The 26,710-nt window shown below is 40.4% G+C and overlaps 1 protein-coding gene and 1 long non-coding RNA gene across 5 annotated transcripts in view; one reads left to right on the plus strand and one right to left on the minus strand.

Moving 5' to 3' along the window:
- The window catches only part of arid1aa (AT-rich interaction domain 1Aa), a 40,934-nt gene extending 21,019 nt beyond the window's left edge, over positions 1-19,915 (minus strand). For 3 of the 4 annotated variants that reach the window (XM_060922244.1, XM_060922245.1, XM_060922243.1), the window contains exons 1-4: positions 18,687-19,915; positions 3,867-4,061; positions 2,818-3,345; positions 1,621-1,734 (exon numbers count right to left, since the gene is read on the minus strand). In XM_060922244.1, coding sequence (XP_060778227.1) covers positions 1,621-1,734; positions 2,818-3,345; positions 3,867-4,061; positions 18,687-19,589 — 1,740 coding nt within the window. In that variant the 5' untranslated portion in view covers positions 19,590-19,915. Of the gene's footprint in view, positions 1-1,090; positions 1,245-1,620; positions 1,735-2,817; positions 3,346-3,866; positions 4,062-18,686 lie in introns of all 4 variants that reach the window. The other variant, XM_060922246.1, reaches the window with a different exon arrangement.
- LOC132886974 (uncharacterized) lies at positions 18,801-25,604 on the plus strand. The gene is made up of 3 exons (XR_009654756.1): positions 18,801-21,422; positions 24,499-24,636; positions 25,393-25,604. It is a non-coding gene; the product is annotated as an uncharacterized LOC132886974 (long non-coding RNA).
- The last annotated feature ends 1,106 nt before the right edge of the window (positions 25,605-26,710 follow it).

Consider the following 26,710-nt stretch of genomic DNA (forward strand, 5'->3'; position numbering starts at 1 on the left):
AGATTTTATTTGCGTCTGGTATGACAACTGCTTAAAAATGGGCTTCCCCCACACACACAAACAAACAGTTAGCTAATTATTTTTGGCCCAAATCCCTTACCAAATAAGAGGTCTAGATAGCCTTCTCATGTTAGCAATGTTAGCACCAAATGTACCTCATGTCAGCAGGTCTCCCATTTTAATTAAGCAATTTTTGCTTCTCAAAATCTGATTAACAGTTTTCAGGATTGTTCTTTTAATACAAACTTTACCCTCTACCAAGCTACACAATACTAATACAATTCACAAAACATGGATTCTTCCATGAAAATGCAGTAATCCAAGTGTAACTGATGAACACAGCTGAGCACTTATAAGCCTCAAGAGCAAACCTCAATTTAAAAACAATAAGCACATAATTTACATGTAAAATACCCCAAGGATTAAGCTGCAATATTTGAATAATATAATTTGGGAAAAACTTAATAGTAATGGGAGATAAAAGGTCAGAAATGCAGGTATGCGCAAATATATGAAACATCACCCTATCAACAAATGAAAAATGGGAAAGATTTGGCGAAGGTATAGTATAGCAAGGGTGGAAGATTTTCACAGAATTTTAAATTTAGGATTTTCACAGAACACAATATGCATTACAATATTCCACCTTAACAAAAAAAAAACAAAAAAAACCAATGGTTTATGACTTAGATCCAACACCTACAAAAATAACTTGTTTGAATAACTAGTACAAAAATAAACTAACATTCATCCAGCTACATGAGAAACAGTAGATCTTGTGATCTTCTCGGACCATTACATTCATAGCACAACACGATAGTATTTTGTAAAGAATGTTATGTTTTAAAAAATTCTCAGTGCGCTATACTATATCTGCTAGTGTTAAAATGAGTTTATTTTTTGCCTTTCACATCTTTGGTTCATAAACTATTTTATGAAAGCATGCAACCTCAAACACCAAATATGGAAAAATTCGTACAAAAGGTATTAAAAAATATATATATATTTATTAATGACATTTTCACACACAGCAAATTACTTCTGCTGAGCCACAAACAGTGAGCACAACCACGCTGCTGGCCTTATTTACCTCAACATGAAGATAGTGAGGGGAAAAAGAAAAAAAGCATTCCAAGGTTGCCATGACTACAGTGGTACAGTGCAGATGTGCTGAATCAGCGCAGACAAGTTCACTCCATCTGTCTAAGCCTCGGTGGTCAAAACATCTGTTGTCTGTCTCTAGCCTTCAACGTTCAAATCCATTTCATTAAGAAAACAAAGAAATCAATAGGAGGTGTCAGTCTGAGTTGAGATATACCTCTGAGGATTCTGATACAACAGAACAATCATTATTAACATAAGAAAAGAAAAACACACTTTTCTCCCCTTTCGCCCAGAGCCATTAGGAATCCCTCAACCTGACAGAGCAGCTAATGAGGATGTTCCTTAATGACGTCTCACAGTTTGTAACTGTTTAGACAGAAACAGAACTCGCCTCATATGTGGAAATTTGACAGATTTCACACTGCATACTTAAATTACACTGCAAACACTGGAGTACCTCAAAACATGAGCACACTTGTGCACCCGTGTGAGGACAGGAAATGAAACAAGACTTACAGGTAGACTGGACGGTCGTCCCTGCATGTCCTCAGAGGAGCTCTTCGTGGAGGCCACAGGTTGACTGGAGGCAGTAGCGCTGGACTGTGAGCTAAAGGATTCCTGGGAAATCTCCTGGAAAGTGAGGGACACATGCAAACTTGCTGATTAATTCAACCAACAGGAAGACCAAATAGATGTAGATCCCTCTTTGGGTAACCCTTTCTAGCCCTTGCAAGTACTCTCATTATAACAGATGATCTCTCCTGATTCAAGAACACAGAGGTATGCAGAAACAATCAACTTGAGCAACTAAATGGCACCCAAAGCATGGGATTGGGGCAAGAATGTTGGAGCCAAGCCCAGTGGGCAAATTAATAAACGTATGATGGGTCCACTCTTGCTTTCAAAAAAGTTATTTAATCTAACTGCAAAGCTGGCATTGCTCCAATCCACTACTATAATAAGCACAAAGCATCAGGAAAATGCTGCAGAAAAATAACTTCAAGCCCATGCAGGGAGATAGAATAATCCAAGAGCGCTGCTCCACTTGTCATCGTGAGCATGAAACGCTAATTAGTGAAGTACTTTGCTGCCTCTTGCCATTCGATTTACAGGGAAACCTTCATTTCGTTGTTTGCATTCTATCCCTTAGTGGACACGTGTGTGTGTGTGTGTGTGTGTGTGTGTATGGGTATTTTATATAAAAGCATTCATATATGTTGTCATGCATTCAGGGAACAAATCAGGCTTTAAAAAGCACCTCTGACACACAACTGATATTTCAACGAATGCATTTTGACAGATATTCATCCAGATTCTCAATTATTCAATAGTTAACTCCAAGTCAGAATAATGAGAACATTATGACTTACAAGAAATTTCTATTGACCTTATAACTTCTCATTCCCAGAATGGTTTTCATAATCATTATTCACCAAATTTGGACCGCCAGTACTATTCAAAAGGAGCCTAGGAAAAAGGTTCATTTATAAACAAACACTTGTATATACACTTATCTTGCATTCAAACAATACTCAAAACATTTTCAATTCTCACCATCTTTATTGGGTTTGTAAGGGCCACCAAACAGCTCTATTTCTAAACTAGCAAGGAACCACCTTTCTAGACAAAGTGCAGTTAGAATGTGTCAGCCATAGATAGATAGATAGATAGATACGGTCTTGTAGCATGGTGAACTGTAAGCCCCAAAATTACCTGAGGCGGAGGAGGAAAACGCTGATAAGACGACTGCTGCTGCTGCGAAGGATTCTGGGAGTATGAGGATGGCGGCCCCTGCACTGTGGGCTGCTGGGAGGCTGGCGTCGGTGCCTGCGGGGTCTGTTGTGATGGTGGTGGTTGTTGGGCTCCTTGGCTGTGAGTATAGTTGGACTGGGCCTGTGATGCTGGAGGAGCTTGAGAGGCTCCCTGCGGAGGAGGCTGGGACTGGGGCGTCTGTTGCTGAGGATATGGGGACTGAGTAGACTGTGGTGTAGGGGGCTGAGAGTAAGGAGGTTGGGATTGGGAGGACCCGGGTGGGGGTGCTCCCAGTGGGCCCTGGGACTGCTGAGGCATGTGGGGTTGTGGGTAGGGATGGCCACCCTGTCCGTGAGGGGCAGATGGCTGGGGAGGGTGAGGATACGGTGACTGTTGTTGACCCGGGTGAGTGCCTGGGCCTTGCTGACTGTAATAAGGCTGCTGCCCCTGCTGCCCATAACCACCTGGTCCCTGCTGTCCATATGCCATCTACACAAATGAGCAACACCACACTCATTAAATCTAAAGCAGGCTTGATAAATTTGCAAAATTAACTTATTAAAACCCTTTTAGTTCTCATAAAAACAAAGTTAAGGACAACTGCCATGATGGCCAGCGAGTGATCAATTGCAAAGTTGATCACAATCTCTTTAAGGAAACTCTTCCTTGCAGTAGAGAGCTGTCTTCTTCAATAACATTTGTTATTCATAACTGCAAAAAAGTTATCTAGTCTATTGCATTATGGCATAGCAGCCTTGCAGCAAAGGGTCCAACTTCAAAAAGCTGCAACAGAACTTACATTCCAAGTTTACCCTTCTATACAGAGGGAGACAATCTAACACGAACAGAACAAAAACTAATGGGAATTTCTATTTTTATTAATTTTTATCCACCTCTCTCTCAGAATATTCATGCACATCATAAGTAGCCAGACTTTTACGTTGAATAGATTCTGCACCTACAATGACTGCCTTCCTCATAAATTTCATTATGTATTAGGAAACACTGACCTGTTGGCCATACTGTATGCGACCCTGCATGCCCATGGGGTATCTCTGAGGGCCAGGAGCTCCATAACCCTGGCCTGGATATGCAGGACCCTGCTGGCCCCCTGGAGGTCCTTGGTGGGGTTGCTGAGAGTATGGACTGCCTGCTCCATACGACTGGCCTCGCATCTTCCCCATCTGATCCAAAGCACCTGAAGTCTATGGAACCAACATAAATGTGATTGGAGCATGCATTACACATGTTTTCATTAAGTAAAAGTTGTACAAGACAGAATCAAGAATTCGGGTCTGTAATATAAAAAGAAAACTCTTTTTGCGACAAGATGCAGAGCATACAAAATACATGGTAATATGACCATTTTACTTTAACCCATCAGCTAAATTACAGTATGCCGTAAAACTTTTAATAAAACTGTCAGTTCCGATCCAATATCCAACGCAAATCATACATAATTAGAACCATTACGAATATGGAAGACAAATCAATAAAAAAAACCAGCAATTAAATTTTTAAGCACCACATTATAAAAGGGCTGTCAGTTTCAGCTCTACACAGAATTCCTCTCGCTCTTGAAGATCCTCCATTGAAAAGGAAGCACAAGATGAATGTTTACCAAGTTAACCACCTTCAACAAATATAGCTGGAACCCAGAACCAACTACTTCTATAGACATGAACTGTAGTTCAAAGGCTTCTAGTCGGCCACCCAATCTCAGAACTGATTTCAAACTGAGGTGGGCAACGTGGCAAAAATATATATATAGGGGTGGCACAGTGGTGTAGTGGTTAGCGCTGTCGCCTCATAGCAAGAAGGTCTGGGTTCGAGCCCCGTGGCCAACGAGGGCCTTTCTGTGCGGAGTTTGCATGTTCTCCCCGTGTCCGCGTGGGTTTCCTCCGGGTGCTCCGGTTTCCCCCACAGTCCAAAGACATGCAGGTTAGGTTAACTGGTGACTCTAAATTGACCGTAGGTGTGAATGTGAGTGTGAATGGTTGTCTGTGTCTATGGCCAAGTTTACATTAAACCGTATCTGTCTCGTTTTCTTCGCGGATGCACTGTCCGTTCACATTAAAACGCCGGGAAACGGGAATCCGCCAGAGCCCACGTATTCAATCCAGTTCGTGTCTGATCCGGTGCTGTGTAAACATTGAGGATACGCGGATACGCTGTGCTGAGCTCTAGCTGGCGTCGTCATTGGACAACGTCACTGTGACATCCACCTTCCTGATTTGCTGGCGTTGGTCATGTGACGCGACTGCTGAAAAACGGCGCGGACTTCCGCCTTGTATCACCTTTCATTAAAGAGTATAAAAGTATGAAAATACTGCAAATACTGATGCAAATACTGCCCATTGTGTAGTTATGATTGTCTTTAGGCTTGCCATCCTTCCACTTGCAAGTGGTAAGTGACTTGCGCATGCCCGATATGCACTGGGATCTCACACACAGCGGCTCAGTCCCGAATCACTGCTCGTGTGCTTCACTCGAGCGCTCTGTGAGCTGCGCAGGGCCGGAGTGCGCACCCTCCAGAGGGCACTTGCTGTTCAGGGCGGAGTGATTTGGAGCGCAGCCGCTGAGGAGGAAGCGCTGAGCCGCACTGACACATTTCAACTTACGTGCCGAATTAGTCATGTGATTAGCGTATCCGTGTATTGGCGTTGCTGTGTGCACGCTAATCGTTTTTAAAAACGTTAATCTGATGATCCGCTGATATGGTCTAATGTAAACCCCACCTATGTGTCAGCCCTGTGATGACCTGGCGACTTGTCCAGGGTGTACCCCACCTTTCGCCCGTAGTCAGCTGGGATAGGCTCCAGCTTGCCTGCGACCCTGTAGAACAGGATAAAGCGGCTACAGATAATGAGATGATATATATATATATATATATATATATATATATATATATATATATATATATACGAAAGGATTTTTACTGTATAAAAGGTGTGTGGAATGATATTAAAGTAGTTTTTTCTTTCATTTATCATCAGTAATTGCTTTATCCTGGTCAGGGTGGTGGTTAATCCAGATCATAGCCAGTGTTCCTGGAATGTGTTTCACAACTATATTCACATTTTGCGAAGTGGGAGGAAACTGGAGAACCTGGAGGAAACTAATGAAGACACAGGAAGAATACGTGAAACTCCACACAGCTCAGGATCAAACCAGGTCCCTGGAGCGGCAAAGCAGCAACTACACAAATGTGCCATCCATTCCACTGATAAACAGAAATGAACATTTTTGGCTAAAAACAAATCTACAAATTGGTCAAAAAACTAAAAAAGAAATCCAAAATCTATTTTAATAGTTTGCATCCTTTTGGTTTCACACATTCAGATAAAAACATTTTATTGATCAAAATGGTAGAGCATTTCTCACATTGTACAAAAAAAAAAAAAGGTTAATAAAACTATGGCATATTGTGCTAACACACACGACATTAGTCCATAGCTTTCATTTAAAACTTGCTTTTTCTGTTCAGGTTTATACTGTAATTGGTCAAAAGCTACTGGAACACTGGGAGCTGGTATCGATAACAGGGCCAATAGGTCAAAAAAAAAAAAAATTCAGTAAGTGAAGAGTAAGAAGAAAGAAATTAAGGAGACACAGAAAACAAACACTTTCCCACGGTTATTAACCTGAGTGTTACCTTTTTCTGCCTTAGTTAAGGAAGTCAAGAGTGCTATATATAACTCATTTCCAATGGCCCAGTCTGCCGAATATTTAACACATCCCAGCTGTACTTTTGTTTGAGCCTGAGCCAAGTTGGCTTCCCCAAGCATTCTTGGCACCGAATGAATGACATGAGCCATAACGCCATTAGCTGGGAATGTTTTGCAATGTGACTCAAGATAGACGGTATAGACATGCACCAGGACGAGGGATAGATTTTTCAAACAGAGCCAACAAATCATCCTTCAAAATCAACTCAAAAAAACTTTCCTGTTTAAAATTATATATCTTACAGATGCTGACCTGATAAATGACTTGAAATAAGCAGAACAGACATTTTATTAGAAAAATGTCCTTTTTGTGTAGAACACTTAATCTACATTAAATGAGTAATTTGACTTATAAATAAAATAGTGGGAATATTTAATATTCAGGACACCAAAAATAAGGTCAAAGCAACTAAGACAAGTGTCATGCTATTTGAAAGGAAGCCACTTCCATTCTCAAAGGAGTCAGAGGTCAAATTCTTCAAACCATTTCAATAACATTTTAAAAAACAACTAACAATGACTTAACTGCCATTACAAAAGACAATTATTGTCCCTTTAAAAAAAAAAAAAAAATCACAATAAGAGTCTACAAATATCCAAGTGTGTTTATTAGGAATCAGTGATCAAGCCAAAACATCACGTCACATCACATCACAGTACCTGAACACGTCTAATGGCCCTTTTCCACTACCCTTTTTCAGCTCACTTCAGCCCGACAAGGCTCGCGTTTCGACCATCTAAGAACAGCACGACTCAGCTCGCTTCAGCCCTGCTCAGCCCCCAAAACTCGCACGGTTTTGGAGTGGGGCTGAAGCGAGCCAAACCGAGCTGAGTGAGGCTAGGGGCATGAGGAGACACTCCCCTGTGCACTGATTGGTGAGGAGGAGTGTCCTCACATGCCCACACACGCCCCGCGAGCACGCTGGGATCTGTAAACACCGTAAACCCGGAAGAAGGAGAATTACGAATTACGAGAATTTCTGAAGCATTATGCGCCTCGCCTCATCTATACGCTCTTGCCAGTATCTGTTGGCATTGTCGGTGACAACAAGCCACAGAACCAAGACCAGCAACACTAACGACACCATGTCCTCCATGTTTATTATTTACTCTCCGGGTTGTGAGACTACCGCTTAAAAGGTCACTGATGTCACCGTTTGCGCCGCCTAACGACATCGCCTGACGTCCACCCACTTTCGCTAACTCCACCCAATGTGTCCACCCACTTCCAGCCAGCACGGTTCAGCGCGGTTGTAGTCGAAATGCAACTCCAACAGCCCCACTCAGCTCGACTCAGCACGGCACGGCTGAAGGCCAATTTATGCTGACAACCCAGTCCTCGCAGATAGCGTTGCAGACAGTGTCTGCGTAGCCCCCCCACCTTCGCAGACGCTCTGCGCGCACCTCCCAAAAATTGTGACCACCGCAGAAGCCTCGCAGACAGCGTCGCAGACAAGAGGGCTCTGATTGGTCCACTCTACATCCGCTGTACACGCACTTCCGCTTCACTACTTTCCCGGTTTGGTTTGTTTTCACGACCGGCATTTTTAAAAACATGAGCAAAGATGGAGCAGCATGAAGAGCGGTTGATTGAAGAAGTACGTACATCTATACGACTCCAGTTCTAGTCATTATAAAAAAAAAGTTCTAGTCATTCTAAGTAACCGGAGGATAAACACTCCACTAACCACACCCACCAACTACTCCTAGCGACTTTGCGCCCCCTTGCGTTGTGCCGGTGAATAACATCGCGCACGCCTATTATCCCCGCTCAACAATAAATTACAACTGTCTGCGAAAAGCTATCTGCGAAAGCCTTGTCGCACGAGCATGCAGAGGCCTTCAGCCCAACTCAGCCGCGTTGGTAGTGGAAAAGCGGCATATGCTACATAATACACATCGCAAAAATACAGGTTTGCTGACTAACTACGAACAGAACAGAGGTGTTTTTTAAACAAATATTCAATACTACTTGTTTAAAAAAAAGTTTATAAAAATGCTTAACATTGAAAAGGAGGGAAAACACTTCCATACAGTATCATAATCTTAACCTGCTGCTTTACATAACTGTTATAAAAATACTGATCAGAGAAATATAATATCTTAGAAAAATGTATTGCAGCACAATATCAATATCATACTGTAATACTGCCCAGTCCTCGTGTTTTTTATATAAGCTGTTTTTATTTCCCTGCAGGACTGACAGACGGCCTGGTTTGATAAACAACCCCAGTTTTAAAAGGCTGAGCCATAGCAGCTCTTGACATTTTCCAGAGTCCAAATTGAAAAATAAAATAAATAAAAGCAGCACATGGCTAATCTGCATAAGATAAAGTGAAGGCTCTCTTGGCAGGAGACAAAGCTGGCCTGGCTCTTTGATTGGCTGTGGGGGATGGGGAGGGCACTGGCACGTCAACATATGAAGCGAGAGCCTTGAGGACACCATACAGCATAGCACTGTTCTCATCACAAGCCACTGAGCAACTCCAAAACACAAGACCAACAACTACACAGCTACCGGTTTTAAACAAATAAAAGACATCTTCAAACCAAGTCGATCAGGAACTGAAAATGTACCTAATAAGGGAAGAATAATGAAATCTGGAATAGTGACATCAGTATTAGACTACAGATAAATAGGTATGGATCACATTATTTCTAGGAGCTCTGCCACGCTTTAAACATGCAACATTATTCTTTAAAAAAAATCAACAAAAGAAAAAAAAAAAAGATTACAGGGACAAAAAATAAAAAATAAACCCACACACTTTTTTAAAATTATATGGACGAGTGTTTTACTGGGAAATACGCCTCTCGTATTTTTCATACGAACTACATCCGGGACGTTGGGTAACATTTTTCAACATGTGGTTGATTGATTACTTTATTCTGAACAATAAAGAAGATATAAAAACAAAAATTTAAATTAAAAAAATGCAATAATCAAAACATCGTCATAAACAAACAGAATAGCGTAGCCACAAGGCAATAACATAATGCTCAGAAAGGATTAGGAAGAAGTAATAACTTATCCAATCCTAACCCTCTATACCACCGCTAATCACATGTCACTTTCCACCATAATAAACTATATATACACACAAAAGAAAACAAAAGCAATAAACAAAAAAGAAAACATACCAACATACCAAAACATACCGACATGGTATAATATCGACCAAATCATATATACAGATACTTATGTTATGCATATAGACACACATACAATACATATATACAGTACATACATATACACATACCTATAGCTATACACTAAATACAAGACCAGTCACAGACTTGCTCTCAATTTCATCATCACCTATATAGTCTGTCTGTCCTCATTCTCATATATTTTTATTAACATGTAGTGAGGATATCAATGAATTGTTTTGATAAATTTGGGTACTTATTATTTGCGAATGTGTCTCCATTGTAAAAATAAAAATTTTTTTATAAAAATCAAATCACACGTTGGCTTGAAGATATGAAAACTTTTTTTGAAAAATACAAAAAAAAACCAAAAAAAAAAACCACACACTGTGGATCTGAGTGACATTTCCTGATATTTCACTCAGACTCCCAGCGTTTTCCCACCGACTAGACACGCATTGTCAAAATGGCGAACCAGTTCAAAATTATTTTTAATGAATGTACCTATATAATATAAAGAACATTACATGGTTGCACAAAGATATGAAGTTTAGCTTTGTGTTGAAAAATACTTCACTCATTTGCTCACTCGTGAAATATACATTCACCACTTGAAAATAAACTTCATATCTTCGCGCCACCACGCAATATCCTCTACATTATAAAAAATTTTAATTACACAAACAGCTCACTCACACGTTTTCACAAACCAAATAGCTAACATGCACTGTGAGCCCTATCAGAAAATGTGAATATGTGGTAATAACTTATAATCTTACATCCTTAGTTATACAGTGAAGAAGCGGGAGGGGGAAGGAAGAAACAAAAACAACCACTAATATAACCTGATCAACAAAAACTGCTGTACTGATGATTCCTGACAAACAAAAAACTTGCATCTACAGTGGTGCTTGAAAGTTTGTGAACCCTTTAGAATTTTCAATATTTCTGTATAAATGTGACTTAAAACATCATCAGATTTTCACACAAGTCTTAAAAGTAGATAAAGAGAACCCAGTTAAACAATTGAGACAAAAATATTATACTTGGTAATTTATTTATTGAAGAAAATGATCCAATATTACATATCTGTGAGTGGCAAAAGTATGTGAACCTTTTACAGTATCTGGTGTGACCCCAATGTGCAGCAATAACTGAAACCAAACGTTTCTGGTAACTGTGGATCAGTCCTGCACACTGGCTTGGAGGAATTTTAGCCCATTCCTCCGTACAGAACAGCTTCAACTCTGGGATGTTAGTGGGTTTCCTCACATGAACTGCTCGCTTCAGGTCCTTCCACAACCTTTCAATTGGATTAAGGTCAGGACTTTGACTTGGCCATTCCAAAACATTAACTTTATTCTTCTTTAACCATTCTTTGGTAGAACGACTTGTGTGCTTAGGGTCGTTGTCTTGCTGCATGACCCACCTTCTCTTGAGATTCAGGCTACATCCACACGACAACGAGATGTTATTTAAAAATATATCGCGTCCAAATGGGCAACTATCAGTAAAATATCAGGTCCATATGGCAACACAACGCTTGCTGAAAACGATGCAATACACATGCCACACCTCTAGGGGCGCTGTAAGACGGTCCCTTCGGAGACACCAGAACAATAGAAGAAGTAAGGACGCATGCGCATAAACTATTATGCGCGAGACTTCATATTAGCCACAAAGTCAGGAAAATCTGTTAGTAAACTTGCATTATAATGACCAAATACAATGAAAAGTATTTTTCCAGTCTCACCTGTGAAAGGTAATCCCATGTGATCTCGTTTGGACGGCAAACCTGTTGGTACAGTTAAACGCAGCTAATCTTTATTCTCCGCTTTGACCTATCCAATATGGCGGCGAGGATGACGTATGATTCTACGTGGAAGGCAGCGTCTTTAATGGTCCGGAATAAATTGAATGCTACACGTTGATGGATTAATTTGCTCTTCTACGCCCTTTTTGAGGAATGTATTGTAGGACTTAAACCAACATATGAAGAGGTGAGATCGCTCCTTTTTTTCCCTATTTTTGCTAGCGGGATTGACTCTGCCCTAAGGGCTATTCTCTGTCTCTCTCTCTCTCTCTTTGCACCATTACACAATAAATATTCACAGTGAAAATATTTTGTAAGCGCGTTTCATGAACCAAGTTATAGGATTTGTTGACAACTCGCATCGAGTTCGTTATACTTCTACCCGGCGTGAAGCACTGACAGTCATGTGGTTGTGATGTCATCGTAAACAAATCCGTTCTACTCAACCAGACGACTTCACAATGGCAACGTTGCCAGATCTTTCCACTCTGGAACCCGTTCTCAAAAAGATTGCGTTTTGGGCACCTAAAATGCCGGTGCCGTGTGGACGCCAGGCCTAAACGATAAGCAATTGTATCGGAGTCACCTGAATCTGTTGTCATGTGGACAGGGCCTTAGTTTATGGACAGATGTCCTGACAGTTTCCTTAAGAATTTGCTGGTATAATTCAGAATTCATTGTTCCATCAACGATAGCAAGCCGTCCTGGCCCAGATGCAGCAAAACAGGCCCAAACCATGATACTACCACCACCATGTTTCACAGATGGGATAAGATTCTTATGTTGGAATGCAGCGTTTTCCTTTCTCCAAACATAACGCTTCTCATTTAAACCAGAAAGTTCTATTTTGGTCTCATCCAGCCACAAAAAAACATTTTTCCAATAGCCTTCTGGCTTGTCCATGTGATCTTTAGCAAATTGCAGACGATCAGCAATGTTTTTTTGGAGAGCAGTGGCTTTCTCCTTGCAACCCTGCCATGCACACCACTGTTTTCAGTGTTCTCCTGATGGTGGACTCATGAACATTAGCCAATGTGAGAGAGGCCTTCAGTTGCTTAGATGTTACCCTGGGGTCCTTTCTGACCTCGCCGACTATTACACACCTTGCTCTTGGAGTGATCTTTGTTGGTCGACTACTCCCAGGGAGGGTAACAATGGTCTTGAATTGCCTCCATTTGTACACAATCTGTCTGACTGTGGATTGGTGGAGTCCAAACTCTTTAGAGATGGTTTTGTAACCTTTTCCAGCCTGATGAGCATCAACAACGCTTTTTCTGAGGTCCTCAGAAATCTTTGTTTGTGCCATGATATACTTCCACAAACATGTGTTGTGAAGATCAGACTTTGGCTACATCCACACGACAACGGCAACGAGATGTTATTTAAAAAAATATCGCGTCCAAATGGGCAACGATCAGTAAAATATCAGGTCCATATGGCAACGCAACGCTTGCTGAAAACGATGCAATACACATGCCACACCTCTAGGGGCGCTGTAAGACGGTCCCTTCGGAGACACCAGAACAATAGAAGTAGTAAGGACGCATGCGCATAAACTATTATGCGCAAGACTTCATATTAGCCACAAAGTCAGAAAAATCTGTTCGTAAAATTACATTATAATGACCAAATACAATGAAAAGTATTTTTCCAGTCTCACCTGTGAAAGGTAATCCCATGTGATCTCATTTGGACGGCAAACCTGTTGGTACAGTTAAACGCAGCACATGAATGAGGCATCTTTATTCTCCGCTTTGACCCATCCAATATGGCGGCGAGGATGATGTATGATTCTACGCGGAAGGTGGCGTCTTTAATGGTCCGGAATAAATTGAATGCTACACGTTGATGGATTAATTTGTTCTTCTACGCCCTTTTCGAGGAATGTATTGTAGGACTTAAACCAACATCTGAAGAGGTGAGATCGCTCCTTTTTTTCCCTATTTTTGCTGGCGGGATTGACTCTGCCCTAAGGGCTACTCTCTCTCTCTCTCTCTCTCTCACTTTGCACCGTTACACAATAAGTATTCACAGTGAAAATATTTTGTAAGCGCGTTTCATGAACCAAGTTATAGGATTTGTTGACAACTCGCATCGAGTTCGTTACACTTCTACCCGGTGTGAAGCACTCACAGTCATGTGGTTGTGACGTCATCGTAAACAAATCCATTCTACTCATCCAGACAACTTCGCAACGGCAACGTTGCCAGATCTTTCCACTCTGGAACCCGTTCTCAAAAGATTGCGTTTTGGGGCATCCAAAACGACGGTGCCGTGTGGACGCCAGGCCGAAACGATAAACAATTGTATCGGATTCACCTGAATCCGTTGCCGTGTGGACAGGGCCTTTGATAGATCCCTGTTCTTTAAATAAAACAGGGTGCCCACTCACACCTGATTGTCATCCCATTGATTGAAAACACCCGAGTCTAATTTCACCTTCAAATGAACTGCTAATCCTAGAGGTTCACATACTTTTGCCATTCACAGATATGTAATATTGGCTCATTTTCCTTAATAAATAAATTACCAAATATAATGTGTGTGTCTCATTTGTTTAACTGGGTTCTCTTTATCTACTTTTAGGACTTGGGTGAAAATCTGATGTTTTAGGTCATGTTTATGCAGAAATATAGAAAATTCCAAAGGGTTCACAAACTTTCAAGCACCACTGTATAAAAGTACAGCTAGAGAATGATAATGCAATGGCCAAAAAACATCTGGAAATTTGGTGGTGCTGATGAACACACAAATGAAAAGGTGAACAAAGAGGATCTGTCACACGCTAAAACTGCACTCTGATGAGTGTGACTGGTAAAAAGTCTGCATGGCTTTATAGATATAAAAAATAAATAATTCATTTATCGACATGGCTATGTCAGAGATCATGCACAAGCTGTCAATTTCTGTGACAAAAGCTGAAGAACGCTATTATGTAAGCTGAACTTTCAGTAATGCTTTTGTGCAGAGAATGTGTGGAGTCTCCCTCGTACTTATTTTGTATACTTCTCCCACTATAGCATCCTTTTACATGTACTGCAAAGATAGACACAAGTCTAAAACATCAAATTATGTTAATAAAAAAATAATAAATAAAAAAGTGCTGGTGCAGGGCTAAACAGGTAAAAAAAAAAAAAAAAACATGAAAGTGAGAACCGCTCCAAAAATTAAGTAACAAGCTGAGGCAGATCAGTTAATTGTCTCTTAACTTGTAGGTTTACTCATTCAACCATCTCACCATTAATTTTTTTTTTTAATGAACAAATATACAGATTCACTGAAACACTTCCACACCAATTAAAAAAAAAAAAGTATTTATGAGACAAAATTTGAAATCTGTACAACTTTGCAATCAAGTCAAAATGTTACATAAAATGAAAATAAATCTATGGGTCCCCCAACATGTAATATCATGAAACCTGTAAAACATTTTTTAGAAACAATACAAAATAAAAAAATAAAAAAAAATACAAAAACTATTCTGCTGAGCAATGGAAAAGCTCCTAATTGGTATGGGCAGCACACCAGTAGAAGTTTAATGAATAAGAGGCAGTGAAATGAGGGCCAGCTCAAGTGAAGGACTACTTGGTGTGTAATTAAAATGACTTTTTAAAAACACAATTTAGGAACACACAAAATTAGACAAACCCTCTGTTAGAATGTGTTAGAAATGTTGGATTTGCTTGATGACAATACTGCTTTTAAACTATCACAAGAATGGAAAGATATCTAAAGAAATATTAATCTCTTATTTAGTTTATCACACAGCCCTGATAAATGGACTGCTAATTCAGAGCAGGGCAATCAATTTTTCACAAATTAGCATTATTGTGTTTTATTAACGTTAGCTATGCAACATTTGCAGTTTTAAGATTGATATGGAAATATGACAGACCATTATCAATACTAAATGGACATACAAAACCTGCAGCTGCAGTTATGCGACTATGGATATACTTGAATACAATTATCAAGCGATTACGCTAATAATTTCCCCCATATATTGCGATACAAGCTCACTATATTTAGATCATAATTTAAGTGGCATAATGCAGATAGAAATATAGTCTACATGATTAAAACAAGGCTTGAGAAAGCATGTACTTAATATTTCTATACATCTGCCCTTTCTGACAAATCAGCAACATATCTTTACAACTGCCGTATAAAATGCAGTATAATCAAACCATCAAATGTACGTGTTATTACAGTCATATTCACTAGAACGCCTGGCAAAAAAAGTGCGCCAATTTGTTATGACATGTTTAATTATCACAGTCATGTTATTAAATACCTTCTGAAATTAAATGAGATACGTGATTAAGTTACTGTCCTCGCATCACTATGAGGGAGAGCATCTGAGGATGTGTGTTTAAAAAAATAAAATATATATCATTAATTGTCCTAGCTGACAGCATAAGATGACAAAAAGCCAATGACAGAACTGTACTGCCTGACACGGATCTTTAATAAATCAACATGCTTAGAAAAGAGCAGAAATCCAAGTGCATGGAATGATGCAAACAAATCTACATTTAATTCATGACACTGTTATAGGACACCAAAACAAGTTGTGTTTTTAGAGCAGCTGATGAATCCACTTCAGCTGCGTGGAAACAGGTTCCTGTCCACTAGTCACTTATGTGTTACGACATCCAACTTACCCTCTTATACACTGTTAATGATAATATAATAAACAAACAAAATCCTCGATTAATATAACTAAATTGTTAAAGAAACATACTGAAAAAGCAAACTTCCACAAATAACATTATCTGATGCATTTCATATGTACGCTGATATGAATGTAAATTAAAAAAAAAAAAAACATAATAGTGAAGCATTTTGAATGATCCAAAATAATCCTGCAAAAGACTCCACAACTAGGTCAGTTGCCTCCTGTTTGCGCAACTGTTATTTTCCTTTACGTTAAAACCTACTTGCTTTATTTTGCCACCCAATTTACTATACTAAAACTATAGTTATTCATGGTTCTGACTTATATTAACTACAAACTCAACCAAATTTTAGTTCTAAAAATGTTATGCTCAAATTTACACACACAATGCAGCCCGACTCTGGGTTCCCATCAGATATGGTCAACATGAAATTGATTAATTATAAACAGTGAAACTGTTGGTGGATCTCATTTGCATTCATTTACAATCCGATTTGATAACTCGTAATTTCATCACAACACAGGCCTCCACAAGAGCAAATATATATATATATATATATATATATATATATATATATATATATATATATATATAACAGCAAAATTTTCAGAGAAATTCATAGGGTATTAATAAAAGGACTAATAAAAGCGCTTTTTTAAATCATAAATCACAACTGCATTTTCACACAAATTTAAATGCAGATGTGTTCCTGCATAATGGAATATGATAATTACCCATGTCCAGGATAACAGCTATAGTAAATAAGAAGGATGCTCTGAAACACTGTAGGATATTACGTAGCACAATACTTGTGAAGCTGCATCATCACCTTTAGACCAATGTTTATGTACGTATTAGATACGGTACCAATCTTAATGATGCTGCTGTTTGTCTTTTCTTTACGGTTCTTGACGTAATATGGATTACTACAGTTGTTGGAGAGCTATTTACTGTATTTTTATTATTTAAAAAGTTTGATCTCAAACACATTAAAGAAGGCATGAAATTACACTAATTAACTTTTGACAAGGCACATCTGTTAACTGAAAAGCATTCCAGGTGACTACCTCATGAAGCTAATGCCAAGTGTCATCAAGATAAACACTGGCTACTTTCAAGAATCTAAAATATGAAAAAAAAAACAAATTACATAAAATTGTGGTAAACAAAATGTTATTTCATTGTTTTGACATCTTCAGGATTATTTGACGATGTAGAAAATAGTCAAAATACAGAAGAAGAAGAAGGAAAAAAAATGATTAGGTGTGTCCAACCTTCGTGTGTAATTACACACACACATATATATATATATATATATATAAAATAATACACACAATTCACATGGAGGGGCAGGCTTAAATATTAAAAATGTTTGAAAAGACAGAATCCCAGCATTATTAGTTGATCTCAATTAATTTAATTACAGTTGCATTAAATAGACAAATTGCACATATCTATGCATGGATGAGATTTAATAAGAGTATAAAACATTACTTAGAGAAATTGCAGGAGTATGGGGAGATGGAGCACATTAACTAATGAGGAATTGTTGCTGCGTTACATCATGTGAAATTATAAATGGCCATGAGCGCAGGATGAAGAGCCAATCAGATCTCGACTCGCGTGTCAACCCAAGACCAACTGTCTCCTGCCTTTGACACAAGCATTTTACCTCCACAATTCAAATCCCAGAGCAAAGCAATCTGGCCTTACTCAAATCACTTGGCTGGCGTTTACAGGCACACGCTAGCTGGCTAATACCACACAACCGGCTACACGCCTCAACCAGCACATTTTAACGATCAAATCTAAGCTATCTGGGAACATCCCGGTCATCCCTAATTATTCAGCTTGGATGTAAACACGGTGCATGTATATTTATTTGGTCGGACACTAACCACGTTAGAAACTAGCACTCCAATAACGCTGCGTCCTGCAAATAACACAGGCGTGAAACGTCCGCTAGGCCGCTCGTTTAACCCGCAAAATAAACACGTTTAAGCAAAATTAAGAACAAAAGCGTCATCTATCCCTTCTCCAACACAGACATCACTCTCCACTGCCAACAACCAGTATTAAAATACCGAAACAGCAACACACCAACATAACCTTCAGCTAATTATGTTTAAGCCATCTGGTGCTGGGAAAACTAAGCGACTGGCAACGAGCAAATTTATACATTTGTCGTGGGGGTTTTTTTAAACACACTTTTTTAATCCACGACTTTGGATTGCAACTTGCATTTTCACAATTTTCACACTTAAAGTCACAAGCCCGACACTGTATGAGCTAAAATAAAGCTGTTAAACCAGGCGGTTGTATGAAAAACCAAGAAGGCAGCCATTTTATCGTATCTCTTAGCTAGACAATAGCTAGCCTAGCGTGCTCATGGCACATATTTAGCGCAAATTTTTAACAAAGCAAGAGGAACTAAAGAAACCGGTGCAGCTTCTTACTCACCTGGTTTCTAGCGAGGGTTTGAGCCGTACTTCCCGGGCTCATGGGTGGCGGGTGATGGCTCCTTTGTTGCCAGCCCGGATGGCCCCCTCCATACTGGGCAGCAGCAGCAGCATTGATATCCGCGGCTGCCTTGTTAGCGCCTTCCTGGTTGTTGTAGTCGCTCGGCGGGTAATTGCCATATCCGCGGCTGGAGCTCGGCGAGGTTAAGAGTTGATTTAGAGTCGGTGTGGACGTGGCCTGTGGATTTGCAATATTATAGCGCTGATTATTGTAGGACGCGGCCATAGTCGGAGATCCTCCCGCTTGCTGCTGCTGCTTAGCCGCCTGAGCCGGAGCGCTGCGCGGCGAGTTGATGGCGTAACCCGGGCTCGGATACGGCGCTCGGTTGGGAAATTGTCCGTAGCTGTTGAACTGATGGTTTGGAAACCCGTGGTCGTGTGAGTTCGGTCCATAAGGCTCCATCATGTTGCTGGCCGCCGCGGCTGCCATGCCAGGGCTTTGTTGTCCGCCATGTTGATGAAAAGGGCCCCGTGCGTAGTGGTGAGCGTAGCCGTAGGACGGCGGCGGAAAACCGGACCCGTGGTGCTGATGAGCCATGCCCGGGTGGTTATTCGCTTCGGGTCCGGCGGGATCATTTTGATTATTGGTGAGCCGCGGAGGATTGCCGTTGCCGTTCTTCATCTCAGACTCCCCTCCTCCTCCTCCTCCTCCCGTAGCATTGCCAGGCTCGGGCCGCTCGTGCAGCTCGCCGCGACCCGGTGATCCGATCTCTGATCCCGGCTCCTTATTTTCCTGCTGCTTCTCGGCCGGTACCGACTCCTCCTTTGGGTCTCGGTCCGCTTTTTTCAGCTCGGAAGGCGGGCTGCTGTTGAGAGAGGTAGCGCTGGCGACCTGAGCGGCCATGATAACCCCCCTCTCTCTCTCTCTCCCTCTCGGCGAGTCAAGTCACAATCGAACGCTAAACATTGAAACGTAAATACAACAGTTTTACAACCATTTGCCCGTATCTCGAGTCATCCCCACCCCTTACCGCCGGACCGAATCCGGACTGCACCGTTTGCACTGCTTTTCAGAAGCACTCTGAACAGTAAACTGTGTTCCCAGGGAATGAATTTAACCGACACGGAATTTGTGGGGGTTTCTATTACAGAACTAGACTACAGCGGAGGAACGGATCACACCAGCACGAGGCTCATACAGCCATTTTACCGACACACACTGCAACAAGGAAAACCCGGACTGGATCATCGTCACAGTGCGGAATGGGCTCGTTTGACGGGGAAGGGGGAGCTTGACGTTGCATAACAGCAAGAAAAACACTTTTTTTTAGCAATACATAAAGTGACATGCAAAAATATTTAATCTGTAATGCATATTTTGTATTTTTGACTACTAACCCAACAGGTCGTTTGTAAAAAAAAAAATCCTTTTGATTTTATTAAATCTTTTTACAAATTCAGTCCTATTTTAACGTTTTACGCAGGGCTTACACTTTTGTTGACCAGTTTAGTGTTATTGCGGCCAAACACGGCGGAACAGACTCAGAAATATTAATTTAAATCTCATAGTGTGACCGCCCTGTAAACAAACCATGTTAATAGACAAGGAGAAAGAATCCTTATTTATTCAAGCCCAGTTTTCTACGATTTTCTGCACGAGCTCAGATTGCGCTGATTGATGACGTAGCCATGGCGTCATAATTTTCTTTAACTGCAGGTCTATCATTAGAGGATCTTCATCACATAATCTGACACTGAGTACACATGCTATCATAACACAGTCTGTTACAGAATTTAACCAATAATCTATTAGAATAATCTTGAAATTGGACCAGATTTAATGACAATATTTACAAAATTGATTGACACCATTTACAAACTCACCAAACCATTCAGTATCCCCTGTGCAGAGGGGCTGGCACTCCTATGAGAAGGGAAATGTTCATACAATACAATAATGATCAGTCAGAATAACTCTATATTGATTTGTAATGCTTCTCTCTAAGGGGGTAAGTGGACCCAAAGAATGCCAGCCAAACATCCTCTATAAGTTTTACCTGTATTGCCTGTCATTATTTACACTTGTACACTATAATATTATTTGGCAACTACATTACACAGATATTCAACTGAAATTATTAGGAAATGTTACTACGTTAATATACAATAAGTTTAACGTGTGAATCTCGGAGGAATTGGTTTGAAATTTTAACTGAGGTTCGAAGGAAATCTAGAATAAGGGTGAGTTGCTTGTGAGTGTAGCAGAGGAAGAGGTAACAGAAGATAGGACTGCTGGTGGGCGGGGCTACGACTGAAAGCAGGAAGTGAAAATGGAAAAAAAGAACGAGAGAGGGAGGGAGAGGAGAAAATCAGATAAAATACTGCAAGCGGTTGAAAAGCAGAATACATTATCATCGCAAAATAACCTCTGCCTATTTACACTGTAGTTCACTCAGGCCTCTAAGAGAAACAGAAAGGAGGATCTGACGAGGGGAAATAATTTCTGTGCACAAGAATAAGCTCGTTTCTTGTTGCTCATGTCTCCCCGCCCCACACCCCTCTCTCTTTCTGTCTCTCTTTAGCTGAAGCTTTGCTGCTTGCAAAAGAAGCCCAGCACTGCGAGCGCCTGACTGTGGGGGATGGGTAACAGCACAGCACACAGCGGCTTCAGTGCAGCACACACACACAGTGCTGCTATACTGCTGGCCTACACTATACTCCAGTCTCAACCAGAGAAGTATGGTGCTCACTGTATATTTCTTTATCAAATCACTTTTAAATCGACATTTTAAGTAGTTTAGGGTTTCAAGAATATAGTACTGGAAGCATTTTGTTTTGAATGTTTTTCTTTTGATTGTTTTTAAAATGTGAGAAACAACCAATTTGGCAGAATGGTGTTTATATATATATATATATATATATATATATATATATATATACCCTCAGGAAAGTGAAAAAGACCAATATTGGCCCCTAGATCATGTTGCCCCAGAGATGAGATGCTACCATTCAAATTAATTTTATCCCAAAATATTTTATTACACCCACACAATTTTTTCCCTCATTTGGACCAATTAGTTAATTTTACCTATCTATGTTCATTAATTCATCTCCAGTAACCTCTTTATCCTGATCAAGGTGGCAGTGGATCTGGAGCCTATCCCAGGCATGGTGGGTGCAAGGAAGGGACACACCCTGAATGGGATGTTAGTCCATAGAAGCACAGTATTCACACTTAAAGGGCATATCATTGGTAAATTCAGGAGCAAGATCAATGTAATTCTCCTATTTTATATTAAACTTTGGTCAAACATCTGTAACATTCTGCATTCTCTGCAAATTTTTTTACCTTGCGCAATACCAGAAAAATTCAGTTGAAATCAAGCCATTTGAGGCGAATTGGTCCACCTCTGAAAAAACTTTGCATTTGGATTTCCCGGGAAACATTGATTTTCGTGACGTCATCTGCGGGATGCCTCCTTCTGAATCCTACGTCAGCGCTGGTTTGTTTATGAGAAAACAACCTGGTGGTTTTCTGCAAATTTCTTCAACGTTATCGCGTAATTATTAAAATGGTTAACAGATGTATCGTAGGAGGGTGTAGCAACACCAATCATGATGGGATTAGTACTCATCGTTTTCCAAAAGACTGGACAATGAGAGAGAAATGGGAGCGCTTGGTCTACACAGGCTGTGCACTGAAACCGTGCAAAGCTCGCGCAGCCTGCTGGCGCTTCTGCAGGTGACGTCACGATTCTGGCTCCAGACTCCCTTGGGATTTTTCCAGATGCGTTTTGTTATTTTATTTTTTTCTGCTGTAGACAGATGGCCTTGTGCAAAATTACTCTTCTGGATGAGTGTGTAAAGGGACATACTTTCATTTCATCTCATTATCTCTAGCCGCTTTATCCTGTTCTACAGGGTCGCAGGCAAGCTGGAGCCTATCCCAGCTGACTACGGGCGAAAGGTGGGGTACACCCTGGACAAGTCGCCAGGTCATCACAGGGCCGACACATAGACACAGACAACCATTCACACTCACATTCACACCTACGGTCAATTTAGAGTCACCAGTTAACCTAACCTGCATGTCTTTGGACTGTGGGGGAAACCGGAGCACCTGGAGGAAACCCACACAGACACGGGGAGAACATGCAAATTCCACACAGAAAGGCCCTCGCCGGCCGCGGGGCTCGAACCCGGACCTTCTTGCTGTGAGGCGACAGCGCTAACCACTACACCACCGTGCCGCCCACATACTTTCATATAAAAAAAAATTGGTCCAGAATATGCCCTTTAAGCCAGTATCTCATGGCCTGCGACAGCCTGCGACTAGTTGGAGACACAACAACTGCGATAAAATATGCGAATTTAGTTCTCACGCTTCCTGTCTCACAGAAACTGATTTGAGAAGGGTTCGTGAGGCTTTGCGACACCAGTGACACTTTTGCAGCTATTTTGAGAGAAATTTTGTCGCACAAATTTTTTGAACATGTTCAAAATTTCAGCGACAAAGGAGCGACACTTTGCGACTCGTGAGGAAATTGAGAAGCCCCGCAAATGTTTCAAGATACTTTTGAAACTCTCTCGTGAATGACGTTCACAAGCTGTCGCAGCCCAGTGAGATACTAGCCTTAAGGGAAAGTTGCAAGTCCACCTACTGGTATGTTTTTGTGAGGTAGGAGGAAACCAGAGAACTTGGAAGAAATCTATGTGGATACAAAGAAAACATGCACAGATTCTTTACACTGACAGTAACCTGAGCTCAGGCTCAAACCTTGGAGCCGTGAGGTGGCAACACTACCCCATCGTGCCGCCAGCTAATTATGTGAATTTTACATTTTAAAAAATTTATCCGAGACCATCATTTCACTCTGCTCATAAGTTATTCACAGAACACTGAAAGGTCAAGCCATTTTGCTGTTATAGACCAAAGAATGTTTAGGCCATGGTCAGTTTTGTATAAGAATCAGATCTTGTCTGATTTTCATGAAGTTAATTTTGTTCATTTGGAGGACATTTTTATTTTTTAATTTTGTACAAATCTTAATAATATGAGGTTGGATAACATTCCAATAACTATCATGTAGCACTTGTCTAATCAAGTTTGAATATTATGTTAATTCTAGCTTTATGATAGTTTGTAAAATGATTTATAAGAATGACCGACTTTTAAATTGAAAAAAATGGTTGCCGCTGGCCAATGAGTTTTTGTAGAAGGCATTTGGCAAAGTATGCATTGACCTGTTGAGAAATTTAAATGTACAGTATGTCTACATATTGAGACTCTACTATCCTATGCAAGGGCATAGAAATTGGCCACTGGCTGATGATCATGTTTCTTCCCACCTCACAAGAACATGGCAGTGGGTGGATTGGTGACTCTAAATGGCCCTAAGGTGTGAATCTGTTTGTGTATGGTGTGCTGAGATGGACTGGAGTCCCATCCCGGGTATATTCCTGTCTTTCTCCCAGCATTCCTGGGATAGGCTCAAGATTCACCACAATCCTGACCATGGTAAAGCAATTACTAAGGCTAAATGAAGGAATATACAGTCAGGTCCATAAGTATTTGGATGGTGACACAATTTTTGCGATTTTGCCTCTGTACATCACCAAATTGGATTTGAAATGAAGTAATCAAGATGTGATTGAAGTGCAGACTTTCATTTTTAATTCAAGGGGTTTAACAAAAATACTGCATTAACCATTTCAGAATTACAGCCATTTTTACATAGTCGCTCAAAAGTAATTTGTCAAACTAACATAATTATAAATATAATCATTTTTAATACTTGGATAATACTTTGTAGTCAATGACTGCCTGAAGTCTGGAACCCATGGACATCACCAAGTGCTAAGTTTCCTCCCTTTAGATGACCAAGCCTTTATGGCAACTGCCTTCAGTTGCTGCTCGCTTGTGGACCTTTCTGCCTTCAGGTTTGTCTTCAGTAAGTGAAAAACATGCTCAATTGGGTGACTCTCTCCACCATTTAAGAACATCCATTTCTTTGCCTTAAGAAACTCTTGGGTTCTTTTCATGGTATGTTTTGGGTTGTTATCCATCTGTACTGTGCAGCACTGTCCTGTCAGTTTTGCAGCATTTCACTGTATATGAGCAGAAAGTCTAGCTGTACACACTAAAGAATTCATCCTGCTCATCTGCTCATCCTGATTCATCTATCAGTGGTCACATCATCAATAAACACCATTGACCCAGTTCCACTGGCAGTCATACATGCCCATGTCCACCATGTTTGGCAGATGATGTGGTATGCATTAGATCATGGGCCCTTTCTTTCCTTCTCTGCACTCTTCCCATCATTCTGGTACAAGTTACTGTTGGTTTCATCTGTCCAAAGGATCTTGTGACAGAACTGGGCAGGTTGTCTAGCAAAGACTAACCTGGCCTTTCTCTTCTTGAGTGTCACCAGTGGTTTTCCTTTTGAGGTAAACCCTCTGTATTTACATTCATGAAGGCGTCTTTTGATTGTAAACTTTGACAATAATAACTTTGACCTCTTCAAGCGTGTCCTTGAATTGGCTAGATATCGTGGAAGGAATTCTACAGTCATTTACTTTGGTTGTCTTCCATGGTCTTCCAGGTCTTTTGGTGTTGCTGAGCTCTCTAGGGCATTCTTTCTTTTTAAGAATATTCCAAATTCTTGATTTGGCCACTCCTAACGTTTCTGTTATCTCTCTGATAGGTCCCCCCTGATTAATGATGGCCTCCTTCACTTGCATCGACACCTCTTTGGACTGCATATTAAGAACAGCTACCAAATGCAAATTCAAAACCTGGAATCAACTCCAGAGCTTTTATCTCCTTAATTTGTCATGAAATAATGAGGAAACAGGCCATAGCTGGCCATGAAACTGTTTATCAGTCGATTGTTCAACTACCTTTGAGACTGTGAAAATGGAGGGACCATGTTTTAAATAATGGCTGTAAATCCAAAACAGCTAATGAGGTATTTTTTTTATTATACCTCATGAAATAAAGATGGAAGTCTATACTTCAATCACATCTTGATTGTTTCATTTCAAATCAATAGTGGTGTACACTGGCAAAATTATGAAATTTGTGTCGCTGTTCTAAACCTTATGGACCTGATTGTATGTCACCACGTTTATCTTGGAGACATGGACTTGTTTTCATATTAGCACCTCTGAGTGAGAAACTATAAATGTTTTTGGAATCAATGTTTTTTCTGCAATTTTCTGTTTTTCGAAAAGTTATTTTAAAAATGAGGTGGGCCTATTTAAAATGTACTGTTGTACTTCTGCATTTCTTTATTAGGTGTTAATGTGAGGTTATTTTGCCAACTCCAGCATATGACTTAGAGAAATATATGAGTGAAAATGATATGAGTGAAATATCAGTCATCTTGTCCTAATTAGGTAGCTATCTATCAAGACAATTCACTTGCTACAGCTGTCATCAGTTACGTTTAGGTAAATAGACCTCTGTATGTTTCAACCTCAAGCTGGCTGAAATTAACCATTTACCAATAAAAACTGGGGAATCATTTCATCTATAGGATAATGTAGCATTAACCAGGCTGATATAATATCATGTAGTACACATGACAGCTGGTTGTGGTATTATATTGTAAGGTTAATCTAATGGTTATCAATAGCTCAAAAATGAAAGTATTAATGTTGAGCAATGCATTATATGACAGGATCTTATGCATAGCATAATAAGAATGATGTGGGGTAAACTATTACACACACCCCTATGGGAAGATAGGAAGGTGTATTCCTGATTTAATTTTTTTGTTTCAAGTCGGTCCTTTTGTGTAATATTCACTTGTCTAACCCTGTTGTACCATTCATTATATCCACTACTGCATTTCACATGTGCAGGTACAATTTTACGTTTTCATGGTGTTGATGGGGGGGTGGCACGGTGGTGTAGTGGTTAACACTCACCTCACAGCAAGAAGGTCCTGAGTTCAAGCCCAGCGGCTGACGTGGAGTTTGCATGTTCTCCCCCGTGTCCACATGGGTTTCCTCCGGGTG

This window comes from Neoarius graeffei, chromosome 5 (genome assembly GCF_027579695.1).
Source record: "Neoarius graeffei isolate fNeoGra1 chromosome 5, fNeoGra1.pri, whole genome shotgun sequence".
In the NCBI taxonomy this organism is placed as follows: Eukaryota; Metazoa; Chordata; class Actinopteri; order Siluriformes; family Ariidae; genus Neoarius; species Neoarius graeffei.